Below are 27,249 nucleotides of genomic sequence, written 5' to 3'. Positions count from 1 at the left end.
TCCCTCCCTTCTTCATGAACTTATTGGAGTGCCATCTATAGTTAAGCGCTCACCTCTGTATGAAAATAAGTGGTGTTAACTAAGACTTATCTGATAAGGAATAAGGGTTGTATATATTATAATAGTAACTGTGTTTAGAGTGTTTTACGAAAAGAGTGCTGGAGTGTTTCCAACAGTGTGTTTTTAAATAAATAATCATATTCTTTGATACCAAATCTCTGGTCAGTGTTTGCTTGTATTGTTGTATCTGAGTGCCTATTGTGTATACTTTGCATACTGCCTCTCTCTTCTTGAGAGAAGTCTGACTGCTCAGCCACAGCTACCAGGTAAATCTGGGTGGTACAGACTGCTACCAAGTGGTTTTACTGCTAACACCTGTAGTCCTAAATCTTTTGCAGTGTTCCCAAAGGGAACTGCAAAGGTTTCTGCCTAACAATACTACAACCACTAGCATAGCATGTGAATCTAAAACGGCTCCACGCCTCAAAAACTATTGCTGCTATGTTATGAATATTTGATCCAGTGTGAGCATGGGTTTGTGTGGAACCAAACCATCGGAGTGATCCCCAAGCAATTAGCTGTTCATAAGGTGTCTGCTATTATATGGTTTTATACATTCCAGCTTGCTGCCAGACTACAGCCATGGGTATTGACTTTGACCTGGGTCACAGCTTTAGAAACTGTCACACAGATTCCCATTAAAAACCTGTGAACCTGCTTTCCAAATGAGACAAGGCCTCTTCGTGTCGGTCTGGCCTTCCCCACTGTTGCACAGGGCTTGGCTAACCGGTTACTGCGTTTCAAGTTGCATCGATGCTCGGGACAATTTTACGGTAATTAGTGGGATATCACGTTTGTGTTCTTAAATAGAAATCTTGGTTTCTCTTCAATGTTTAATTCTTCTCTTAGCTTTGACTGGAACACTGGTGCACATTTCTTTTGAATTGAAGAGATTGTCACTCGTATGCCCTTTCTCTTTAAGAAGGGATTGTTTTTCGGAAAAGGGGAATTGTGTATTTTTTTTATTTTTTTTTGGCGCAATGCACGAAGGTGCTCCCTAACACAAGTGTGAACTTGCATATTAAGATAGTTTGCAGTCTCGTGTTATCTGTAGCCAACTGGCTCATTTTTCTCTTATAATAACTCTAATTTCTAGGGATTGACAACTGAATATTTATTTGGTAGTGTGCCTATGTTCAAGGCAAGGGCTGGTAAAAGTTTTGAAGGTGCGTGATCGAAGTGGTTGGTGCGAGTGCCTTATTTGTCTGTATAATGAACAGTAGATTACTGGTTTTATTTTCTTCTATTGGTGTTTGCAAAGTGGATCAGATTAATAGTTTGAAAGGTTTAGGACGATTGTACCGAAAAAAAAATGGTCGCAATGACCGAAATTATAGTGAGCGGGGGCTGCGGGGACATCCCTGCAGCCTTCTGTTTAACAAAAAAAAGAAAACGACCCTGCAGAACCAGTTCTTGATCAGGAAAGGGAACTGGCGCTGCAGGAACCCAGCGTGAAGATGAAGGCATACATGCCAACATTCCGTCGCAGCTGGGAGGGAGATTTCCACAGAGAAATCGGGAGACAACAATTTCCCCATATGAATGCATTGGGGAAATAATTATTTTAGACGTGAGGACGTGAAAAATAAAAGTAATTTTCACTGAAAAATCGGGAGTCTCCCACCTAAATCGGGAGGGTTGGCATGTATGTGAAGGTAAGTGGGGTTTGTTGGGGGTGTGGGTGGGGGAGGGTATGAGTGGGGGTGTGTTATGTGTGTGAGAATGTATGTGTTCGCATGAGAAAGGTGCAAACTTTTGGTAGTTCGCACCTTTCTCATGTGAACGTTTTGCCCGCGGTAGTTTTGTATCTAAGGGATTTGCCCGTGGCTGAAACTACTGTGGGCAAAACGTTCGCATGGGAAAGGTACTTTTCTGCACCTTCTCATGCGAACGCACATACATTCTCACACCCACACACACAACACACCCATAACACCCCCACACCCTCAGCACACCCCCAACATAAACAAACCCCACTTGCCTTCATCTTCACGCTGGGGTCCTGCAACGCCAGTTCCATTTCACTTCCGTGATCGGGAACTGGCGCTGCAGGGTCCCTTTATCTTTTTTTTTTTTTACGGAAGGCTGCGGTGGTGTCCCCCGCAGCCCCCGCTCACTGTACCATAAAATATAGTGAGTGAGTGGGGCGCGATGCGGGGGACTCCCCCGCAGCCCCCGTTTCTTTTTTTTGCAATGCTACCACTAAAGGTTCGAACTTTTGGTGTTCGAACCTTTGGTGGTAGCATTTTTAGAACTTTTGGTCGTTGCGACCACTTTTTTTTTCGGTACTATCGTCCTAAACCAGTAGTACGTATTGGGTTCATAGTGGGGAGCATACTTGTCTCTGCAACAAATTCCTTGGTTTTTTTAATCTGCAATAACAATGTTTTTGGCAGTAACTCTTTATTCTCCTATTCATCATACCTGAGAATCTACTCTTGTTTTACTTTGCAGCGTCTTCAAGAAGAAATAACAAAGCATTCGCCTTCATTGCAAAGAAATGCTTTGTACATCAAATCTGTAAGTAATATCTTGATTTTAATGTTGACTGATGAGGTTACCCTATCACAAGCACTACTTAAAATGTGGACTTTCTGAAACGTTTTATACTTTCATTTGGAGTTACTATCAATTTTGAACTTTAAAGTTTTAGAACCCCACTACTTTCTAAATAGAATCTCGTCAAGCAAATTGATCTTGCCAGTTACTGTGCTTTTAATTCCTCTGTTATCTATCTCACAATAGCTTGTTCTTCGTTGTGCACTTCTACTTTTTTGTGTAGTTATTTGTAGGCAAGCAATGTCTGTATTGCATTACGTTTTTTTTATTTTATCTTTATTTTATTTATATATTTTTATTTTAACAATTAAGAAAAAGCTAACAAAACTGAACAAAAAGAAAATAAGTCAGAAAACAGCAGACGAGTCAGTCACATTACCAATCAAAAGCAGTATTATTCTTTTCATACATCCAGTACTGGGTTTCACCGATAGTACATGCAACGACCTGGCTGGCGAGGGATCCTAGGCACTGACTATTCTAGTACTACCCAAAGTGCCAGCTTTGTCGGTTTCGCCTCCCTCCCGCTAGGATTTAGTACTTCGTGCACCATTTTAGGATCGGCGGCTTGCGCACTGTCCCAGGGAATTGCTATGCATATTCCAAAAGGGAGGACCAAGTGCTATGGAACTTTCCCATGCTCCCCAAGTGTATTGCTGTGATTTTCTCTGCCACTGCTGTGTCCCAGCATTTTTCACACCACATGGTAGTCACTGGGCATTTCCACGCTATGGTAATCTTCGCTGCCGTAAGGAGATTAGGTCCGCCATAGGACCTGTCATGCGAAACACCCCGCCATCTGTGTCGCCCAGCAATACTATCCCTGTATCCCAAGGGATCGTCAACCCAGTTGTCTGACTGTGCCAGTACCTCCTTCCAGAATTGGGCTGATTTCTGACGGGACCACAGGAGGTGGAAAAGTGAGCCAATGGTTATGCACACCCTGCAAAATAGTTTCTACAGCACCAGGTTACTCTTATGCAAGCTTTCTGGTGTAATGTACCACCTATGGCAGACTTTTGCTGCCCCCTCCTTATTTGTGACACTACGGACCCAGATCTGGCTCCACTCTTCCGCCCCTAGCGCTCTTCGCAGGTCCCTTTTCCACCTGGACATGCAACTCTCCTTCTTAGTGGGGTCTCATCCGACTAAGAGCTTATAGAGGGTTGAGACCTTGCCCTTGGGCATTGGAGCAGTCCGGGTGTATTCTAGTGCATTAAGCCCCCCACCCCCTTGCACTTAGTGTTTTACGTGCGACATCCAGTGTGGAGGCTGGGTGTAACTGAACCTTTCCTCTTCTGTAATTTTAAACTTAGCTTTGCATTCCTCGAAGGATAGGGGTACCCCATAGCTAAATAAGTCTTTCACGTGTACTAAGCCTACCCCCCCCCCCTGCCCACGGAAACATGCTGATCTAAAGTCTGGGTTAACCCAGACTGGAGTGAGCGGGCTCAAAGTGCTGCTAACTCCCTATCGGTTAACCGGCCTCCTCCAGCATCGGATTGACTTCTTAGTAGAAGCCAGTGCCAGTGGGCCCATCTCTGCGGCTTGGCATGTCAGCCTAAGGTGGGGCAGAGCTGAAGGGGGGGCAGGGGCACACGATTCCTCAATCTGGTTCCAACAGGGGCAGGATCATCCGTCATGTGCCATGCAAAAGTGGCAGATGGCTGTGCTGCTAGGTAGTACCTGCAGATGTCTGAGACTCCAAGGCTGCTGCTGTGGACTCCCCGGAGCATCACCCTCCTGGCAACCCGTAGCTTTTTCCTGCCCCAAGTAAACTTTATAATCCCCTTTTGCAGTGTTTCCAGTTCCTTTTCAGGAATCGTGACGGGCAGTGTAAGGCAGTGATGGAGGAACCTCTGGACTAGCTTCATTTTGAGAGGTGATCATCCCAAACCACAACACCTCTTGCTTATGCCAATGGTCTTAGTCATCCAGCAGGGTGCTAAATAGGTGCAGGAAGTTGGCCTGATAGACTTGATCAGCCTTGCTCGGAATCCGAATGCTTAGATGGGTGATGTGGGCCTTCCCCCATGGGACCGGTCTGTTGCTAGCCACCAGTTGCCTCTGAGTGATGTTTACTCCCATGGCACTAGATTTTGAGTAGTTGTCCCTAAAGTCTGACACTTCGCTGAGTGCAGAGATCTCGCGCCATGGCGTCTCGCGGGAGGTGTTCAGCTGAGTGAGGGACAGTAGCACGTTGTCGGCATATAAGGGGATTTTGTAGCAGTGTCCCCCTACATGCACTCCTTGTATCCGCGGATTGGTCCGTATTCTGGTGGTGAATGGCTCCATTGATTAGGGGCGATAGGGGGCAGCCCTAATGGGTGCCCGTGAGATTTCCAAATTTGGGAAACAGATTCCATTAATTCTTAGGGATGGTTGCTGTTAATTGGCTAGGACCCATTTAGTGAAGTTTGGGCCAAACCTGTAGTGGGCCAGGATCCTGCTTCTGTATCTCCAATCAACAAGGTCAAATGCTTTCTGGGCATCCAACAAGGCCCCTTCACTCTCAACTCCCATCCACGAGGCGCTCTCGAAAAGGTTGAGCATGCACCTGATGTCATGGGTAGTGCGGCCCGGGATGATTCCTGTCTGGTAAGGGTGTACCAATAGACGTAGGACCCCGGAGAGCCTAGATTCCAAGATCTTGGAGAAGATCTTTGCATCATTATTCATCTGTTATGGGCCGGAGCAAGCTGCAATCCTCTAGGTCCTTCCCAGACTTCGATACAAGTACGTTTAGGTATTCTTCCATGGATAATGAGCTGCGCCCTGTGATTAGGAATGAGTTAAAAAGAGCAGTCAGGCGGGGGATGCCAATGCGTGGACATGTACTTTCTAAAATCAGGCTATGAAGTCGTCTGGTCCTGGGGCTGTTTGTTTCAAGGGCTTAATTGCTGCTACTACCTCCACAAGGGAGATGGCTAGCTCAAGGGGGCCCTGCAGGCCCAGTGGAATGGGGGGGTGGGGTGGGGGGTGATGGCTAAATAGATTGTAAAGCGCTTGCTCTAGTCCGTCAGGATGCCTCTGTGGTGCTCCACCATCGTGCTTATACTGTCTGCCTCTGAAACCTTCAGGGAACCATCTGGGCTCCTTAGGTGTTGGGATGTTGTTGTGTGTATGTGTTTTTTTCAGTTTGTACACCAGTAGACTGTTTGCTTTGTTGATATTGATTTAATACAACTGCTTGGTGAAAGCGAGGGCGCGTGCACATTTATCGGGTAAGTGTGTTTCCAGCATGGACTTCGCTTTGTTTCAGGTGCCTCCACGCCTTAGTGGACTGGCTGGATTTGAGCGCTTTTTCTTGCTCTGCGACCCTACACTCTAGCTGTGCCTGCTGCAGCTGACTGGTCTGTCTGAGTGCTGCCGGGCATGTAAAAAATTCCCCTTGTATCACTGCTTTCATGGCGTCCAAGACGATGAGGGCGAGCAACCCATAGAGGAATTTTATGCAAAGAAATTGGTTAAAGCAGTGGATATTTCCTGCCAGATTGCTGCCTCTTGTAGTAAGAAGTCCTGCAGCTTGCAAGGCCTTTGGGGCCGGACCGGGAAGCTAATTGCCTGAATACAGGCCATTACCGGAGTGTGGTCCGAGATCACCCTCGGCATAGTGTTGACGCCCTAGAGGCAAGGGAAACGCTTGCTGGACATAGGTCTAATCTGGAAAGGCCCTCATGGACGTGGGAAGAGAATGTGTAGTCGCGCAAGCCTGCATTGTATAACATCCAGGCGTCCACTATCCCCAACTCCCTTAGAAATTTGACGTGCCCCATGGCCCTCGCAAAATGTTCACTAGTGGGCGGTAGAGTTTTATCAGCCATTGGATCAGGGATTAGGTTAAAGTCTCCTCCCATGAGGATCTGGCCCTCTGCAAAGGAGATAATGTTTGGGGTAATTGTGCGTAGGAAACGGTTTTGCGTATTTGGGCAGTAAAGTGATGCGAATGTGAGGGTTTGCTCATGCAGGCGCCCCTTCACTAGTAAATATTGCCCCATTGGGGTGCCACTTCACAGTGACACCGGTAGCAACACTCCTCTTATTTTCCCCAGATGTAGCGAGGTAAGCCCTGGAGAACTGCCCTGAGTTAAAACACTGCTTGTCAGCGGCTAGGAGGTGTATTTTCTGCTGACATCTCTGCCAGCCTGCATGCCACTGACTTACCCTTTCCTGGGAAGTGGAGTCCCTGCACGTTCCATGTAACCATACATAACTCTCCAGCGGTACTGTCAGCCATAGCTTTCTACCAATGTGGTGTGTTCAGCCCCTGATGTGTTCCTCAGACCATGGGAGATTTCGAGTGCCTGATCGTTAAGTTGAGCTGTGTGAAAGTGCTCTAATGATGTCAATTTGATGCTGGCTGTGGACTCCCCTAAAAGTACCACCCACCTTACCCCCCCACCGTGTCCCTATCCCCAATTCCCACCTAACAAGGGAACAGTAAAAGAGCAACACCTGCATTCCCTTGGGGCAACCGGACCTCCCCCGACAACCAAACCCAAAAGCAGCAAACATAACTTCGCTTGTGACTGTCAGTTGTTTTGGGTCCCCCACCCGTCACCCCAGCTATAGGACCCGATGCCTCCCTGAGGCTGGACCAGAACCAGCTCACTACCATAACCGTGAGCGATCCGCGGCCCTACTGCGGGCCCAGTGCCCCTGCAGGAGAGCAGCCGAGGCCAGAGATGGCTTGGCAGCACCCTCCTGCAGGTCAGAGTCCCATCACCAGTCAAGGAGTGCTATCCCCCAGTCTCCCCCCACCCCTCAGAGCACGACTGGGTCTCCATGGCCATCAGCCATCCTTCTTGCTTCATCCCACTGAACCTCTCTTGTTCTTGCAAGCTGGACTGTTGAGTCTCCTCCGCCTGCTCCATCGCGTCAAGGCCTCTGCAGACCCCCTCGGGGGTGGGGGGGTGACGATCGGTGCAGAGCTGCTATCGCCCCCTTACCTCAAGGAATCCGGGTTGAGGAGCTTTTCCACCTCCTTCATTGTGCGCACCCTCCATGGCTTGCCCTCTGATGTGAAAAGCAGTGCTGTGGGGAAACCCCAGCTATACGTGATCTTCATCTCCCACAACCTTTCTGTCGGTGGCTTCAGGTCCTTCCTTTTTGACAGTGTAGTAGATGCCAAGTCTTGATACAATGCAGTTGCAATACGTTTTTATAGCATTTCGGTGGTATGATGGTTTAAAGCAGTCTGGAAGGACGCATTTCTGTCATTTTAAAAATCAGAAATGTCCACATGAGATTGATCATAAAGATTTGAAGAGGTTGGGCGTACTGGCTTTCTTTGAACCTTCTAAACCAGCGCCTGCTTCTCAAAATAATTTGTGCTCTTTTGGAACACTCTGAACTGTCCTTATTGAAGATATTTGACAGGGTACAGCAGTTGTTTTCATCTTGATTTGTGTTTTGGCTCTGGTCTTTACGTGATCAGTTGGGTATGCAGAACTTTTTATCTGTGAATTTCGAAGTGGTTTTGAAAGGGGTTCCTTACGTTTTATGTAGAACTCAGAATGTTTAAACTAGATGCTCTTTTCCGAAGCAAACTTTGCAGTATTCCAATGGCAACTTGTGGGACATCATTTTTAAAGATGTTATACATTTTGTTTGTGTATATTCGACAGTTATACTTACTAATGCTATCTGTAGTTGGGAGATGTTATCATAATGTATGTTTTTAACATTCATAACATTTTCATTGAGTATGATTTTCAAAGGCTTTTGTCATGTAAAGAATTACCTTTTTCAAAATTTCTATTTTCTAGAACAAGATCCGCCGACTACCTGCCTACCTAACCATTCAGATGGTTCGCTTTTTCTACAAAGAGAAGGAGTCTGTGAATGCCAAAGTTCTTAAGGTCAGTGATGCTTGCAGATACTTGGCTGCCAAGTCAAAAAGTGTAAAAGGTTAATTGCAAGCTGCTATGCTATCAATCCTGATTTACTGTTTGGTATGGTTCTAAGCCAAGCAGGAAAATGTTATGTAACCACATATATGTAGGATTGCTTTTAGACTGTTATTACAAATGTGCATATGGCCTTTACAGTTCAGAGACACAATGTTTGTGGATTTTGATTTCAGCTTGTCCAAACACGGTAGTCCTATTTACATTTACACCCCTGTTTAGCAGAAGGGGAAAAGAGGGCAAAGTGGTTTAGGTTATACCATGTATTCTGTTAATTGGTGTATCCTACTGTTAAGACAGAATTCTGTTTTTGTGGATTCTTCTCGTCATTTTTAAGGACCATGTAACATTTTACTTTTTCCTTCTTTGTTTGCATCTCTGAATTATTTTTTTATGGCAAGAGGAACTTTTACTTATTCCCTCAGCCACTGCAACTCTTTGAGTGTAAAGGCCATAAGGGTGCTGTGACAGGGGTGCTTTTTTAGTCCACATTTTGACCTTGGAGTGATTAGATTACTCTACAATGGTTATAGCAAGTACGCTGCTGGCAGCTGTACGTTGGTTTTGGCTTCACCAGCAGATTTACTGTATTTGTTGCCCAATATACCTTTACCGATTCAAGTATGTATTTTCTAAGTCCTGCTCGCAACCATTTTGTTTTTGTGCTCTTTTGTTCCTGAAGGCCTAAAATTGCTGGTGTGCACACATGGGCTCAGTTTGAGCCCAGCCCTGCACCCTCCATATCGGTTTGAACAGGTCCAAAATGATTTATTCCTGGCACTGGGCTGGACATATCACGTCCTGTGACAGGAAACCTGTATGTTTTGGCAGGTTTTGAGGCCAATCTGAATGGCTGGCCGCCAGCTCCTTATCTAGTATCCCATTTCTTGCCCTAGCGTTGCATTGGTTTTGAAGAGCAGGTTGGTTTGTTGCTGTGCTTTAATTTTGGCAGTGGTAGCCCAATGTACCTTTTTACTAGCCATTGGGGTACCAATTTCTTTTTTAAAATCCTAGGCTGACCACGAGGTAGGCGCAAAATGGCCATTCTGACGACGTGCTTTTTGAGCCCATTGTGCCCATTGTGTCCGTCTTCATATCAGTCCTAACTGGTTTACGCCAGTATAGGTTCTTGGAATTCCCTCAAATCTTGTGGGGGTGGCTTTGGGGAAGTAGCAGTTCTAGTGACCAACCAGTATGGTTGTTCAACAGACTATGCCCCCAGCCTTTTAGTGGCTGGCTGGCTGTATTTGGCCAGCACCCTTTTGCAGGAGTATTTAGGCTTTGTCTTGCCCCTGCTTTCCTCTTACTTTCTTTAAATTGGAGGTAGCAGGTCTGCCGACGTGCTGAAGCAGTTTTTCTGTGCATCCTGCCCTTTTTAAAGTCTTTACTTAGCAAACCTTCCCAAGTGCAATTGCTTGGGCCTATCATAGTTTGAGTTGTTTGGCACCTAGAGATCCTGTCTGGCCTTCCTAAAGACAGCTGTGATGCCTGTGAAAAACCTAAGGGTATTTTCACTCCTACTTCCCTTGTATCCAATACGCAGGTGGCCAGGGAAAGGCCATTGCTTTGGATCCTGGCGGCAGGGAAACGTGGGAGAATCACCTGGGTGGAGGGTCCTTGAGGATTGGGAGTGGGGTGACCGAAGGCGAGACATGTTATCACTGTTTCCATTTTGACGACCAACCTAACCCTCCCCCAACCTTTATGGGTTATTGCAACTCGGCTCCCTTAATTTCCCCTCTTGTGACACTTGACAGTACTTAGATGAGGAAGATGCAACTGAGTAATGAAAGGAGGAGGGAAAAGCATCACGGGGAGGAGCTGGAGGAAGGTCTTTGTCAACAGCAGGAAACCTGACGAGCCGCTGGAGGGAACTGCTGTGGGACGGTACATTGTGAGCAGTATTCCAAGACACTGGTGGCTGCAAAGAGAAGTGATCTGAGAAAGTGTGGTGTGGGAGCTGGGGCTCCATGGTGCAGATTGAAGGCAGAGGAGGGAGCCATGTGGAGAGGCTGTCACTTTCATCAGAAATGCTCGTTCTCCTGTGCCAATGAGCCGACATAGGAGTGACTGAGGGGCAGGAGCTGGGACTCTGACAACAGAAGCAGGAGTTTGAGTGTGCCACGCTACTGGAAGAGCGATTACAGAGACCAGTGACTTTCTACCACATGAGAAAACCAGTGCGCGAATGAACGAACATTGCCGTTGTTACAGAATACTTTGATCAGAGTGGTTGCATGTCTTAAGAGTGTTTTCGAAGGTCTCTGGTTTAAAGTCAGTTCAATTGTTGAATGTTGCAGCGTAAGAGAAACTTTGTTTCTGATGTTTGTTAATCTGCTTAGAATCACATGCTGTGCATAGGTCCGACATCCAGTGGTCACTGCGGAGTATTGCATTTTGTTTTTCGTAGTCGAAAAAGGGGACGTCGACAAGGCTTGTCTGTAACACTATCCCTATAGTGACGTGCGTTTTACCCACAATCCCTCACGCGTCGAGGTCCCTCAGATTGTTTTTTTCCGCCCAGCTTCTGGTCGCCTTACGCAGAGCTCCTAGAGAGACATTGCAAATACTTACTACGGACCTCGGTCCTTAATTATACTTATTATATTGTTAAAGATCCCTCCCCTCGACGTTAGCTGTGAAGCTGTTTCTCCGCCGAGCAAGTTTTCGACGGAGGGGAAGAGACGGAAGAGATCCTTCGGCGCTGCCGAATACGTGGCCTGGCCTCGCCGGCCAACATACAGTAGGGAGAGTGGGGGTTCGAACTTTTATCTTCTCTTTGAGAATGTCTTTCTTTCTCCCCTATCTTTCCCTTGGGGTTGTTATCACCAGTTATTATTGCCTCAGCTATGGAGAGGACACCTTTTAAGTTTTGCCCACGCTGTAGGGGCAAATACACTTGGAAGGACAAACACAAGCTCTGTAATCGCTGCTTGCCCCTCGATCATAAGGAGGACAGCTGCGCGGCCTGTAAGCTCTTGAAACCAAGAACTCTTAAAGAACGAAAAGTTAAGAGGTGGGCGGACTACGCTATGTCGAAGTCAGTTTCCCCACCCGCCGCCGCTGTTACAGAAAGTGACGAGGAGGGTGATAACTCGACGTCCGTTACGGAAGTCATTAACCCCCAGAAGGAGCGCTTGCGCTCCTCGACGTCCGTCCCCGGCCCCGACGGGCTCGGCTCACGCCCTGCTTATGGGGATGAACACCCCGGCGACAAGGACGCACATAGACCCATAGGCCTAAGCACACAACCCACGGCTCTTCTTCGTCAAAGACGAAGGATCCATCAGCGCCGAAGGGGACGCAGGGCACTCCGGCGTCTACCTCAGACCGTAAGGGTCTCAAGCCCCACCCGCAAACGCAGCCGCGACCAGCGATTGGGCTTTCATCAAACACGGGCGCTACCTCAAAATCATCCGACGTAACTCTCCATAGAGGAACAACGCGTAACGCAGGCAACGTCGACACCAGAGCCCTCTACTGACAAACTCGTTGTCGAGAGCCTGGCGAGAATTGTTTCCGAAGACAAACGTAAGCGGACGACGAAACAAACGTCGAATACCGCACAAAAAGCTATGGAAACGCCGAAAAAGCGCAAGAGTAGCCAGGAACTGCCCCCTTCATCTAAGGGCACTTCTGAACTACCGGAGGGCTTTTCAGAGGGCGACGGAAACCTTTCTTCGACGTTGTGGGAGCGTTCTAAGCGTTTTGAAGGTGAAGACACTGATTTCCCCCCTCTAGACTATTCAGGGGTCCCCCATGAGACCCTTGAAAGACTCCATTCTTGTATGGAGAAAATGGAAAGGTTTTTGGGAAGCCAAAACCCACCCACACCCAAAAGACCAAGAGAATGGCCCCAGGATGACCCTAGGGTCAAGGTTCCTAGGCTGTTTCCCCCTTCTACAGACGCATATGACCTCACTGAAGAGGAGCAATACCTCCAGGAAGATGAGGAGTGTTTGGGTGGAGAGGAAGAACATGAGGAAGAGGGGTTTGAAGAAGATCCTTACACTAGTGCAGGAGCTTTTGAAGAAGATACAGCTACCTCGCAGCCCTGGCAATCCCCATCAGTGCAGCCTTGGCAATCCCCATCAGTGCACTCAGACCCTGATGTCTTTCACCCTTCTCCTCCCAAGGATTCACCTATTGGAAACACCTCTCCCATAGATGACCAACCTTCACTTAATGCACTATTGCGCAAGGCAGCAGCGCATTTTGAAATAGACACAGGGGAGACTCTTCCTGACATAGACTTTGTAGAGAAAGTTATTAAAGAAAAAGCCCCCGTTGGTCAGTCTATTCCGCTCCTGGCTTCTATAAAGAGAAGAATAACTCCTTCCCTTTCCAATCCGGCCTTAGTCAGAGGGGTCAACCCTCAGATAGAAAAGCTCTTCAGCCCTTCGTCCTCTGACCCTTTGTACATCAGAGGACATTCTATTCCGGACTCCCTCGTAGTTACTAATACAAGAAAAAGAGCGGGGGTACCACTATCCACTTGTGAGGCACCACCTGACAGAGGGTAAGAAGCTCTATGCACTTGGGAAGAGAATCACGACCTCCGCCGCCTTCTCAACTAGGATTGCAAATAACAATTCCCTACTAGCTAGCTACGCAGATGCACAGTGGAGCAAGCTGCGCAGCGAAGCAGAGGACGCACCAGAACCCCTGCATTCACGCCTGTTAGCTATAATCTCAGACGGAACTCTTGTAAACCAGGGCATCGTAAAGAACTCCTTAGATGCCGCAAAGACGGCTGGCCGTTCCCTGGTTCAGGGAATACTTAAACGCCATGTCTGGCTGCGCAATTCGGGATTTAAGCCGGAAACCCAGACTTCCCTGATAAATAAGCCCATAGAACAAACACATCTGTTTGGGAAAGCAGTTGATGAGGCCCTAGAACATGCGAAGAAAGAGTTTGATACCATCAAGACTCTTGACCAAATTTCTAGGCCCCCTAACAGACGCAGCTATGGCAATAGACGCTCCTTTCGTGGCCAACGCCAGCAGCAAAACCAACAGCAATTTTACTCTGCTACCAACTGGCCCTCTAACAAGGGTAACAACACCCAGTTCAGTCAAAGAGGCCAACGCCGTGGCAAAGGAAGAGGTCGCGGCTCCAGCCCCAAAGGTTCCACGCCCAATACCAACAAATGACCCGAAGATTCGGGTCCCCTCCCATGCATCACCGGTCGGGGGCCGGCTAACATCGTTCCTTTCAGCATGGGAGGGAATATCGTCAGACCGCTGGGTATTATCCACAATAGCCCACGGATACTCCATTGAATTCAACGGTTCCCCGAAGTACAGACCCCCACGGAACCGACGCATGACACCGGAACACCTCACTATTCTTCTTCAAGAAGTAGAAGAGCTACTGAAAAAAGAAGCTATAGAGGCTGTCCCCCTATCTCAGGTAACAGAAGGTATTTATTCAGTGTACTTCCTTGTACCCAAAAAGGACTTAACCATGCGCCCTGTATTAGATCTGCGCCCAGCAAACAAGTTTGTCAAACCCCAAAAGTTTTGTATGGTGACCTTGCAGGAAGTAATCCCACTGTTGTCACAGGGGGATTACATGACAACACTAGACATGAAAGATGCATACTTTCATATTTTAATGTTGCCAGCGCACAGAAAATACCTCAGGTTCAAGATAGAGAACAAACACTACCAGTTCAGAGTACTACCCTTCGGGATAGCATCTGCACCAAGGGTATTCACGAAAGTACTGGCAGTGGCAGCGGCCCACCTGCGCAGGTTATCCATCCCGGTATACCCTTACCTCGACGACTGGCTCATAACAGGGGATTCTTACGAAACATGCTTCTCCAATACCCAAAAGACCGTAGACCTTTTGTCCCAACTGGGCTTCTCCATCAACGAAAAGAAGTCCAGCTTAGACCCCAGCCAAATCAAACAATTCCTAGGGGCTCTAATTCGAACAAAGGACGGCCTCGTCTTCCCCTCCAACGAGAGGGTCCAAAACATGCTGTTTCAGATCCCCCATTATGTGGCAGGTCGAGAGGTGACGGTACGCAAAGCAATGCGCTTGCTAGGGATGATGGCGTCATGTATTTATTAAGTACCTCACGCGCGCCTGCGCATGCGCCCAATGCAAGAGTGGCTCTACAGCCAGTGGTGTCAGGCAAGCGGACAATGGGACGATCTAGTGGTGGTCTCGCAGGCCTTGGTTCTCTCGCTACGGTGGTGGACAAAAGAAAACCTGTTATTAGGGAAAACTTTTGCCACACCCGCAGTGGAAGCCACTCTAACCACAGACGCATCCCTTACAGGATGGGGGGCTCACCTATCCCATCAGACTGCTCACGGAGTGTGGACTCCGAGCTTAGCATCCAAGCATATAAACCTGCTGGAACTACTAGCGGTGTTCAAAGCACTGAAAGCCTTTCAGGAACACTTACAAGGAAAGACAGTGATGGTCCTCAGACAGCACCACAGCCATGTACTACCTCAACAAGCAAGGGGGCACTCACTCTCCAGGACTGTCCAACCTGTCCCAGAATATATGGAAGTGGGCTCTCAAACACAACATGTTCCTACTATCACAACATGTACCAGGGGAACTCAATCTGCTAGCAGACAAACTCAGCAGAGACTTCCCCCTGCCCGAAGAGTACGAATGGCAATTGCACGAAGACATCGTCTTAGACGTCTTCACGCAATGGGGATTCCCGGAAATAGACCTGTTCGCAACTCTGGAGAACTCACAATGCCAAAGTTACGCCTCCAGGTACCCCCAGAACCAGTCCAAAGGAAACGGTCTGTCGATTCAATGGTCAGGGAAATTTGTTTACGCCTTTCCCCCGACTCCCCTTCTCAAAAAAGTGGTGCACAAGATGCACCAGGAGCAGGTTACCATGATACTAGTGGCCCCAATGTGGGCCCAGCAGCCATGGTTCGCTCACTTGATGGAGATGTCCCTATCTCCCCCAGTGAAACTTCCCTGCCCGTACAACATGCTGTCACAGGACAAGGGCAGGACACTGCATCCATGCCCTCAGACCATGAATTTAGCAGCCTGGCTCCTGAGATCATAGAATTTGGACATTTACAACTCCCGCAGAGATGTATGGACATCCTCAGGGAAGCCAGAAAACCTAATACTCGCCACTGCTATTCTAGCAAGTGGAAAAGATTTGTCATCTGGTGTAGAGGTAAGAGCATCAACCCGGTTGACTGCTCTCCCACTAACATTGTTCTGTACTTGACCCATTTACTGGATTCAGGTCTAGTGTTCAATTCCATTAAAGTCCACCTAGCGGCACTTTCTGCATACACCACTTCCCAACTTAAAGTGTCGTGGTGGAAGATACCAGTTATCAAGGCCTTCATGGAGGGGGTAAAGAGAATACACCCTCCGATAGCTAACCCAGCTCCCGGATGGGACTTAAATGTGGTACTTTCTAGACTCATGGGCCCTCCTTTCGAACCCATGCACAAGGCAACTCTTAAAGACCTCACTCTTAAGACTGCTTTCCTAATAGCTATCACCTCCATTAGGAGAGTAAGTGAACTACAGGCTCTTTCTGTACTAGACCCCTTCGTAACAGTTACCAAGGATAAGGTGGTTCTACGCACACACCCAAGGTTTGCACCAAAATTCATCTCGAAATTTCATGTAAACCAGTCAATAGAACTACCAACGTTCTTTCAAAACCCTTCCAGCTTGGGAGAAAAAAGTCTGCATACACTAGATGTACGCAGAGCTGTCATGTTCTACATGGAAAGAACCAGACCACTGAGAAAGATTAATCAGTTCTTTGTCTCTGTGGCAGCAGGAAGAGAAGGAGATGCAGTTTCAAAGTCCACTATATCTAGATGGATTGTTCAATGCATCACTCTCTGTTACACTCTTGCTAAGAGAGAACTACCCTTCAAGCCAAGAGCACATTCCACTCGAGGCACTGGGGCTTCCATAGCGTTCATTGCAAATGTTCCCCTTGAGTCCATCTGCAAAGCGGCTACCTGGAGTTCTGTGCACACCTTTACAAAACACTACTGTCTAGATGCACACTCTAGATCTGACTCCCAGGTTGGACAGGCAATATTAAGACATCTTTTCTCTACTGTTCCTTCTCATAACCCACCGCCATATCCGGGTACTGCTCGCTAGTCTATGCACAGCATGTGATTCTAAGCAGATTAACAAACATCAGAAGACAATGCATTACTTACCGTAAAAGCATTTCTGATGGTTCTATCTGCTTAGATTCACATGCGCCCACCCTTCCTCCCCGCTCGGATGGAAGGAACATAGACATCCTTTTCTATATTTCTCTCTTTTCTGTACTCTCACGTCTAGAAGGCTCCCTCAGGGCAGAAAAATACAAACAGAGGGACCTCGACGCGTGAGGGATTGTGGGTACAACGCACGTCACTATAGGGATAGTGTTACAGACACGCCTTGTCGACGTCCCCTTTTTCGACTACGAAAAACAAAATGCAATACTCCGCAGTGACCACTGGATGTCGGACCTATGCACAGCATGTGAATCTAAGCAGATACAACCATCAGAAATGCTTTTACGGTAAGTAATGCATTGTCATCGGTGTGGTGGTGTGTCTTAAGAAGGTTTTCGAAAGTCGTGAGTGCTGGGGATTTCAATTAGTGAAATGAACAAATGTTAAACATGCTCAATGAGACTGAACTTTAAGCCAAAGCAAATATCTATTGAATACCGAACTGAATAAAAACGTAACCATTAAGCAGAAAGAACTCTACTCTTGATGAATCCTGAAGTGAAGGGAACTTTAGAATTAAGCAAAATTACTGCAAGCTGAATGTCAAAGTGAATGGAACTTTAAAATGTAAACAAAACCATTACTTGTTAAATTCTGAATTTAATGGAACTTCAAACTTAAGGCAGATTCAACAGACAGAACTTTACAAAGGGGCACAAAAAAGACTGTGAATATAAAATGAACTGGTAGCTTCAATTGCTTGAATATGTCTTGAAGTTAATCATATTATCTGAAGAACTGAATTAAAGTGTATGGGCCAACGAAATGGAGTATGTAGCTAAGAGGCCCACCTGTTTGTGATACAGATGAAAGACTTGGGGAAGGGAGATTTGAGGAGCTACATTTGAGCCTCAAGTCCCTCTTGTGTTTGAATTGTTACCTGGCCTGAAACTTGGGCAAGGTAGCCCTGATGATTGTTTAAAACTGTATAACCTTGAGCTTAAAGGTAACCTTGACTTTTTGTGGAACTGGTTTAAGGGAGCTGAAAGAAAGCTGTGAGCTGGAAGAAGCTTAGAACATTCTTTTTGAACACTGTTTTTTTTTTTTGGTTACTGTCATCTCTACACATTGTTTAGCTTTAATTGTGAGGGCAAGGATAGTTTTTGGACACAGATTCTTAAATTGATCTCTTGGACTCACTTACCTTAGCTTGGTTCAGTTAGGGAAATCCCACCTTAGCATAGGGCACGTTAGGCATTCTACTATCCTGGCATTTATTTTTTAGTAAAAGTTTGTTTTGAACTTTCAATCTGTGGTCTGTATCTTGCTGAGCCCTCCACTCTAGGACTGTTTTCTTGGCTGTTTTCCATCTCATTCCAACGTTTATTGCCAGGGTCGTTGCTGGAGTCCAGATGGGTGCTGAGACTGCATCGTTCTGCCAGATTGTCCTCTTGTGATGACCGGGGTGCCTCGTCATTATCCCCAACCTGGCACAGTTTGCTGCTTTCTTCTTTTGTTCATCGAGCAACTGGTGGCAGTTTTCGTAAGCTCCTACATTTTCATTGAGTCCTCCTCACGGAAATATCTGAGGCAGACTTGAGGGTCCAGTGCCTGGGGAAAATCCTCTGTTCCTAACCTGGTTTGCTGTGGATCATCATTGGCCCAGGGTGCAAGCCTCTAGCAACTGACTCCTGCCAACATTGCTGGTGTTCGTTCCAAAACTGACCATGAGTACCTTCTTTTGGGTCCTGGGTTGGCAGATTATTTGTGAGACTCCGATTAGGTGTCCCTCTTGTCGGAGCTAGAGAATCCTTTGAATTGCGTCTTTACTGCTATTACCACAGCTTTCTATTGGGGTACTCCTTTACTGCTGCTTCCTCCTCTGGGGCTCTGGGTTAATCTTCTGAACTCAGGACTATTTCTTTGGGGTCTCCACTGACTTTCCTTGTAGTTGTCTATTGCAGAATTTACACCATTAAAGCGGATGGCCTTTTTTGAACTTGTTTCATTCCTATGGAATTTTGAGCCTGTGCTGGAACTCTTTTAACATGGTCTCTGGTGTATTTAGATGCCTGTGGGCATTTTGGCGCCGTGGACCAAGAACCATCATTCTAGGGCTTACCTGTGATTTTTACATCCTTTTCTGTTTTTTTTAAGTCAGCCCCTTGATTTCTACGATTGTAATTTAAACCTTGGAACTGAATCTTGTAACATTGTGTATATTTTCACTGAAATGTATAAGGAAAGAAATTGCTATAACATTCAATATTGGTTCTTGGAATGCTTTGGCTAGGTTTCATAAATGTTGTATACACTCTTTGTGCATTCATTGTGCGCTAATGACCTAGGATGAGATTGTGGATTATTGATTTAAGCCTGAAGGAGTTTTAACATATTTTGAATGTTGCCAGAATTGTATCCTTTTTTTTATTCCATACCCTACCATATGTGTTAGAGTGTTAGGCAGAAACCTGTGCAGTTCCCTTTGGGAACACTCCAAAAGATTTAGGACTACAGGTATTAGCAGTAAACCCACTTGGTAGTAGTCTGTACCACCCAGATTTACCTGGTAGCTGTGGCTGAGCAGTCAGACTTCCCTCAAGAAGAGTTAGGCAGTATGCAAAGTATACACAATAGGTCCTCAGACACAAAAGCACAAGCAAACACTGACCAGAGCTTTGGTATCAAAGTATATAATTAACAACACACTGTTTGAAACACTCCAGCACTCTTATTGTAAAACACTCTAAACACAGTTACTATTATAATATATACAACCCTTATTCCTTATCAGACAAGTCTTAGTTAACACCACTTATTTCCACACAGAGGTGAGCGCTTAACTATAGATGGCACTCCAATAAGTTCATGAAGAAGGGAGGGAAAAAGACAGAATATGGGAAGATACACCGCTCTAAGATTTAGGAACACTTTTAGCAAGGCAGAAGAGCAAAAGTCACTTGTGAGCCAAAGTCCATAGGCTGGGCCCACTCTTAGAGAGAGCAGAGCACAAATGCGCCCAAGATCACAAAGTTACACTAGGCTTTGAAAGTCTTGCAGAGAGTTCGAAAAGTGTTTAGAGAGGCTCAGAAAAGTTTAGCCAGGGTGTCCCAGGCTAACCCAGGTTCGAAAGCCCGGGGCTAAATCTACCCGGTACAGTCGGTGGCAAGGGAAGCCAGGCGGAACACGGTACCTTAAGTGGGAAGGATCCTCCAGCGGTGGCAGTTGTTCCTGGCAGCGGTTGCAAGTCTCGGCGTCGTCCAGGGGAAGAGAAGATCTCGACTTGGAGGAAAGATGAAGGTCATTGCACTGCCAGGGAAGAAACCAGCCGCAGAGTTTTCCGGTTAAAGGTATTACCCTTTATTTCACGGTCGTGATAAAACGTGGTATTCCGGTTGCCGGGGTGCTTGGCACAGGCAAGGCGGCCACAAGATGCGCCGGGAAGGCGAAAAGATGGTGAAAACTGGTTATGCCCACCAGTCAAAGGAAGAAGAGACTCCGGCGGGACATCTCCTCTGTTGTTGGGAAAAGTGGTGAGACGGTACAGCAGGGCTCCACAGGTGGTGTCGTCGTGGCAGGTCGGCTCAGCTTCTCCCTCGTCGGATTCTTAGGTCCTGTGGTGACTTCTGAAGTTCCAGTCCCCAAAGCCCTGCTTTTATGCAGAAAACCCCCATTCACTCAGCCTAGCTGTCGCTCAAACATGCTAAGTGGTGCCTAGGCGACTCAGTCCAGGGTGCCTAAATCCCCTTCCACCCCTCCTAAGTACCCCAGACAGAGTGGCACCACTTTGGAGGGCTTCTGTGGAGAAGCCCGCCAAAAAGTGGAACAAAGGGCTCGATAGTAGCCTCGAACAATGGGAAAATCCCATCGAGAAATATTCGCGGTTGAATATAAAAAGTAGTGTCCACTGCCACCAGCCAAAACTCGATCAGGGGGGACGGAGACGTGCCCCGTCGACTAACAGACCCCGGGGCAATCGAATTGCCCCAGCCAGTACATCCACAATATGATGGTTTGTACTGGTTCTGTTCAGAATTCAAGACTAGTAAAGTCAATGGTGACTTTACATGCCCTGGGAGACAGTAGTCAGTCCCAGGGTATGGAGTCTATACTGGGGGGTCACTATGACACCCCTGTGTTACTGCACTGAGGGTGCTGTGTAACACACATCACAAAAACACATGAAGCCCTATGGAGTAAAAGACCCCATAGCCCATTAAACACATCTAGAGTCAAAGGAACACACTCAAATCATGTCCAAGAGTGAGGGTAAAAGAATCTCGCTCTTGGCAGGAGAAAGAAATAAACCCCAAAAATCCAGCAAAGCTGCTGGGGGACTCGCTAGGTTAGGAAATTCAGCCTAAACAGAAAATTCTCCCTAACAGTTAGGTACTAACCACCAGGTCTAGGGGCTTCCATATATATTGGGTTGATTTGTGTCTTTAGAACCATATACATTATTGTGGAGGCCTATAGGGGACATGCCTGCTTGCTAGGTTTTATGGTGGGCTGGGTTTCCCCACCCCCCTGTTTTATGTAGTGCAGCCACCTCTGGTAGTGGGCCCACGTATAGACATTTGTGTTATGAGGCTCCTTTTGTAGACATAACTGTATTTATAATAATCTTGGTATTTTTAAATACTGTGTATTACTACCCAAGTACTTAATTTAACTGATCGTTTTATGTGTCACTTGATTGATGTAGATATTTTTATGTAGATCAGTGTGGTTTACTTTCCGGACATGTGTGTGGGCTAATTGTACCTTTGTGTAAGCCTACTACCCTCCCGAGAGTTAAGCTGAGTCACTCTGAACATGCTATCTTACCTTAGGAGAGGTTTGGCTCCCCTGCCACCCCCTTTTTTTTTTTATTTGAAAAATTGATTTAGTTGGCAAGCAACTTTTTCAATTACAATTAGATTCTTGATCACTTTTAACAATACAATCGGAATAACATTTCTCCAAGATATTCTCAAACCACAATGTTCATATTATCAGAGACAATTGATCCATACACTCATCAATCAACAATTGTTCAACTTTAAATTCATGACGGAGATAACAACATAGAAGATACAAAACGCAACTATCATTATAACTGTCATGGCCATTGGGCAAGGGCCCAGGCCTTCCTTACCCTCAGGGTCCAAATGGACCCAGGCTCATAGAAAAGTGTGCTTTGCACACTCTGTGCCTAATGCACATGCATCAGGGCCGGGCATGGCCATAGACAATCATTGGGAGGCACATGCAAGAATCCCTGGGAGGGGAAAGGTGGAGCCACAAGGCGGGGCCAAAGGGAGGGACCAGAGCCAGCCTATTTAAGGCCAGCCCAGCCACATGCCCCTGCTTCGTGTTATTCTGCTTTGCAGCGTGACGCTTACCGATGTTCCTCATCTCGGTTCCTGTTATTCCACCTCTGAATACCATCTTACCTGAAGCTTGCAACTCCTTCGCGGAAGGCGCAACTAACAAGATTTCAGCCGCTCCATCGCTGAAGGCACCCCTTACCTGATTCCAGCCACTCCATCGCTGTGCGCGCACTCTACCTGCTTTCCATCGGAGTCGGAGCCTTTCCTCACCCGATCCGGACGTCCAGCGACGCGGGAGCTCTTCTTTTCTTCTTCGTGGTATCTTCATCCAGGGTCGCGGAACGGCCTTCGAGCATCCAAACTCTGCTCCATGCCGCCAAACCGCTCCTGCAAGGGAGAAAGAACACAACAGGTTAGAAATCTTATAAATAACAAACACTTGGCCGCTCCATACCTGAGTTTAGAACTCCATTATAACGGCCAACTTACCTGCTGATCTGAGAGCTCCATCATCCTCAAGGGAATCGCCGGAACCACTCCACGATTCCGATCTACCATCTTCACACCTATTGGGGAAGAGAAGAGACATTGCAAGAATTATTATTTTACAATCAAGGCAAAAGACTCACTGCCAAAGACATTATAATAAACAATAATCATAGCAAAAGACTTAACTTCCAAGTGGATTGGTCGCAGCCGGTCTGGATCGCCACTTCCTCAGGCAAGTGAAGCAACTAGGTCCACTCTACGCGCCCCTGCTGAAGGAAGCAGGAACGAGAGCTCAGCATTACAAAACAGGTGAGCTTGCATGGGAAAACTCTTGCGCACTACATTTTGGTACGAAAGGGTCGAATGAATTCACGACACGCCCACGCCATTCTCATTGCCTCTCATCTTCTCCCAGGGGCAATACCAGCATCCAGAACAGCATACTCTGCAGCAGCTGGGGAAGATAGCCGATACAGGGGAGCCAAGTCGAGGGAGGGCTCCAGCCGTGCCCCAATGCCCCCGCAGAGACCATGTGAGCGTAACAAAGAATACAAGTGTATATATCTAAAATTGAAATATAAGAGCAGTAGGAGGATTGTAGTTATAGCTTGAATAATTGAAGGCTCAATCCCAAATAATGGAGCTTGTATAATAATCAGCAGAGTCGATCAATTCACTGTCTCTACATCACCAGGAAGCAATTTTAAAACATCATAAAAAAAATAGTAAAATAACAGGACTGAAAGGAGCTGGCATAGTGTCCCAGTTAAACAAGATGAGAATACTATATGTATAAATATAAAGTAAAAAGGAGCACATTGATTTAACCTATGCAATTAACTTGAATAATAAGAGCATGTACTATAAATTCAGATGTTGAAGACATTTCACTGTGGCAATAATCAAGGAGGTGCTAGTAGCATTACAAATGTCAATCCACATTTGATCCTTTGTCAAGATAACTCTCTTTAAAATAATTATGAAAATGACTTGTCCTAGATTCCAGTAGACCTTTGCATTCAGTACTTAGATGTGCAGTAGTCTCCAGATAATGTGCTAATTTACAAAATCTACATTATGTCGAGAGGCCGCTTTCCTTTGAGTATAATGCTATTTTGGTTTTTGTTGGAAGTAAATTGAATCGAAAATGTATCCGCGAAAGATCTTGATATAGGACGGTACGTCATTTAATGCTTTAGTTATAAATGCTCCCATTTTAAGTGTAGTAACCTGAGCATCTTTCACCAGTATCCATCCATTCTTTCCTATGGAGCTTCAACTTTGCTTTGTCAGGAAATTCCATTAACAGTCCCTTTGAAATGGTGGGATCCTGTAAGAATTCTTCACAAAGAGTTTTCCATTTAGTTAATGGAGTAGGGGTTGCAGTTTCTAATAGACTTTTAATAACCGGAAATACATTTTTCGATGAACTTGTAGACAATTGACCTTTTCTGTATAGAGCTGTAACTGACCAAGCAACTGCTACCTTTAAAGAAATCAGACCCACTTTGTATTAATGAGGGCTATTGGAGTACTCTGGGGAACTGGTTAAATGGATTTCCAGAATATCCCTTCTAATAAATCCCATCTAAGAGCTTTCTCCAAGATTTTAGTTTGACTGCCCGAAGTAATGACTGGAATGACTTTCTGTAGATGGAACAATCGAGCATGCAATAATGAGAATCTCCCAAACTTTCTCTGTAAGACCTTTGCTTGATTTGCCAGAAGCCTCATTCTTACTAAAAGCTCCTCTTTATACGGCCTCTCTTAAGGATTAGCATTCAGATTAACTCCTAGATATTTATAGTGGAATATTTGAGTTGGAGCTTTCTTTGCCAATTTCCAATTGCATTTACATTTATTTTTCCTGGTAGTGTTTAAATACTAAAATATTGGATTTGTTAGTGTTTATCTCAAGATTGTTGTCCTCCGCATATACTGTAAGAGCTGCAAGTTTTCTCTGAAGACCGATCAGTGTTTTATCAAAGAACACAAGATCATCCGCATATAAAAGATACGGTATATGATATGTGCCAAGCCGAGGAGAAAAGTAATGCACATCCTTCAAGGTCTTTGTAACGCTCACCTGGTTCCCCCGGAGGCGCAGGTCTTGATCTGGCGAGGATACTGTCTTCAGTGTTAGGCGCAGGGTTTGTTTTGCTCCCGGACTGGGCCCCCTTCCCACCGACAGTTTAAGCTGAAGAGTGAGGTGTCTGCAAGGGTAAACCAAGGTATTAGTGTTTGGAAGGTTCGGAAAGTTCCTAGCCCCTCTCGCCCTTTCTTTCCCCGTGGAACTGGGTTGATATTGCGCTTACCTTATATAGGTAAATGCCGGGCCCTCCATCCTGCGTCTTATGCAGGGGCGCTGGATCCAGTTGCTTCACTGGATGCGAGCTCTGCCTCTTGATAGCAGAGGATTTGCTGAAAGCGAAGACGCCGTTAATGCACGAGCGTGCCTTGTAAGTATTAAAGTTCCTTTTGCCTTGTTCTCTTCTCTTTCAAAAGTCTTAAGTCTGTAAAGTCTATGTCTTTCCCTTTTCAGATGCTGTGACGATGAAGATTATCCTTCTAATTGCACGTAAGTAGAAAGACTGCACTAGCGCTGGAGAATGCTCCATAATGTCTCTTTTGTCTTTGCAGGTGCTGAGGTGCAGCGCGAACAGATTGAAAGCGAGCATAACACAGGTAAGCAGTCTTGTAACTAAGCGTTACTAACCGATGTATCTTGCCTTGCAGGTGCCGGAATGCAGCGCGAGCTGAGTTGGAACGGGCGTAACACAGGTAAGCAGAACTTGTAGTTGAATATTACTGACCGATGTTCTCTCTCTTTGCAGATGTCGGATGCCGGAAGAGAAAGGCAGAAAAAGGCGCCTTGGATGCTGCCGTTGGATTAGGTAAGTAGATTCACTGCCTTTACTTTAGCCTAACCTGTGCCTTTGTTTTGCAGGAGCTGCAGAAGACTGAAGAAGACTGAAGATTGGATTCCAGCAGGTTATTTCGTGTTCACAGGATCTGGAGCTGGAGGTTTCCTGGAGCTGACACGGTGAGCGTCCTGCTGCAGATGCAGAATAACGCGAAGCACGTGAAACCAATCGGGTGTGGTTTAAATAGCCTTCTGTAGTGCTTAGGCGTCTCCTTCCACGGCCCCACCCAGGTAAGAAAAGAGTTCCAGATTTCTAAAAGAGTTCCTGTGTTCTGCTTCCAGGGAGTGGCTCCTGCTCCACCCAGACAGAAAAAGTAGTTCCAGGCAGAGAAGGATCAGGAGACCAGTTAGCTGGTAAGTAAGCAGCATGGTCTGCTACAGGTAGGTCCACCAAGCACTCTTATCCAATATGAGCCCGGCGCTTCCTGTGCCGGGACCAGTCACCATCATGAGCCTGGCGCCACTGGCGCCAGGACAAGGTCCAGAGGGTCCCTATAGGGACTGGCTGGTTCCTGGGATCAGAGTCATGGGCCTGCTTCCAAGGTCGTGGGGCAAGTCCTGACCCCTTGGAAGCAGGGATCATGACAGCACCCCCCCTCAAGGCCCCTCCCAAGGTTGACTTCTCCGGAGGTCTTGGTTTGTTAGGAAATGTCCGATGAAATTTCTTGATTAGTCGGGGAGCGTGTACATGTTCTGCAGGTTCCCAAGATCTTTCTTGGGGGCCGCAGCCTTTCCAGTCAATCAGGTAGTGTAGTTTTGATTTGGAGATCTTGGAATCCAGGATATTTTTGATTTCAAACTCAAGTTCTCCGTCAACTAGGATAGGTTCAGGAGATTTAGTCAGTCGGGTTTCTGGTTGAACAGGTTTTAGTAGTGAAACATGGAAGACTGGGTGCATTTTCATGCGAGGGGGTAAATCCAACTTGACCGCTACTGGATTTATTATGGCGGTAACAGAGTAGGGTCCCAGGTATCTTGGGTTAAAGGTGCGTGGTCCCTTTAGGGGTAAATATTTGGTGGATAACCAGACTTGATCTCCTATTTGGTATTGAGGGGCTTCCTTTCGATGTTGATCTGCTCCTTTCTTGTATTGTTCCTTGGCCCTTTGAAGGTGGGTAGTAGCTTCCTTGAAGGCTTGGGTGATGGTTGAATGTAGGTGGTCAACTGCTGGTGTTCCAAGATCCTGAGGTGGATCCAGGTTAGATGTTCGAGGATGATTACCATACAAAAGAAAAAACGGGGTCTTTCCGGTTCCAGAGTGGACTGAGTTATTGTAAGCGTACTCGGCTATCCAAAGGATGTCCTTCCAAGTTCCTCCTGTCTGTTGCAGCATGCAGCGTAGGTACTGTTCCAAAGTCTGATTGGTCCTTTCGGTCTGACCATCGGTTTGTGGGTGGTGACTGGTGGAAAGCCTCACATCAATTTGAGCTAACCGACAGCAACTCCGCCAGAAGTGGGAGATGAATTGACTTCCTCTGTCTGAGATTAAAACTGAAGGAAAGCCGTGCAACCGAGCGATGTTTTCAAGAAATTCTCGAGCCAGGATTGCTGCTGACGGTAACCCCTTTAGTGGGATGAAATGTGCCATTTTTGAAAATAAGTCTACGATTACCAGGATTGTATTGTATCCGGAACAGGGAGGTAAGTCGGTGATAAAGTCCATGGAAAGGGTATGCCAGGGATGAGGTGGAATTTCAAGTGGTTGTAAGAGGCCTGCTGGTTTTTCCTTAGGACTCTTGTTCTGGGCGCACACTCCACAGGACATGACAAAGTTTCTGATGTCTTTTCTCCAAGA

At 46.5% G+C, this 27,249-nt stretch overlaps 1 protein-coding gene across 2 annotated transcripts in view; it reads left to right on the top strand.

Annotated features, from left to right (window-relative positions):
* USP14 (ubiquitin specific peptidase 14) overlaps positions 1–27,249 on the top strand; it is a 991,689-nt gene that overhangs the window by 542,857 nt on the left and 421,583 nt on the right. For both annotated transcript variants that reach the window (XM_069620879.1, XM_069620880.1), the window contains exons 11-12: positions 2,515–2,580; positions 8,388–8,480. In XM_069620879.1, coding sequence (XP_069476980.1) covers positions 2,515–2,580; positions 8,388–8,480 — 159 coding nt within the window. The remainder of the gene's footprint in view (positions 1–2,514; positions 2,581–8,387; positions 8,481–27,249) is intronic.

This window comes from Ambystoma mexicanum, chromosome 5q, assembly GCF_040938575.1.
Source record: "Ambystoma mexicanum isolate Mex_15411 chromosome 5q, UKY_AmexF1_1, whole genome shotgun sequence".
In the NCBI taxonomy this organism is placed as follows: domain Eukaryota; kingdom Metazoa; phylum Chordata; class Amphibia; order Caudata; family Ambystomatidae; genus Ambystoma; species Ambystoma mexicanum.
The sequence above is the reverse complement of the archived record's forward strand: the minus strand, read 5'-3'. Positions and strand labels throughout refer to the sequence as shown.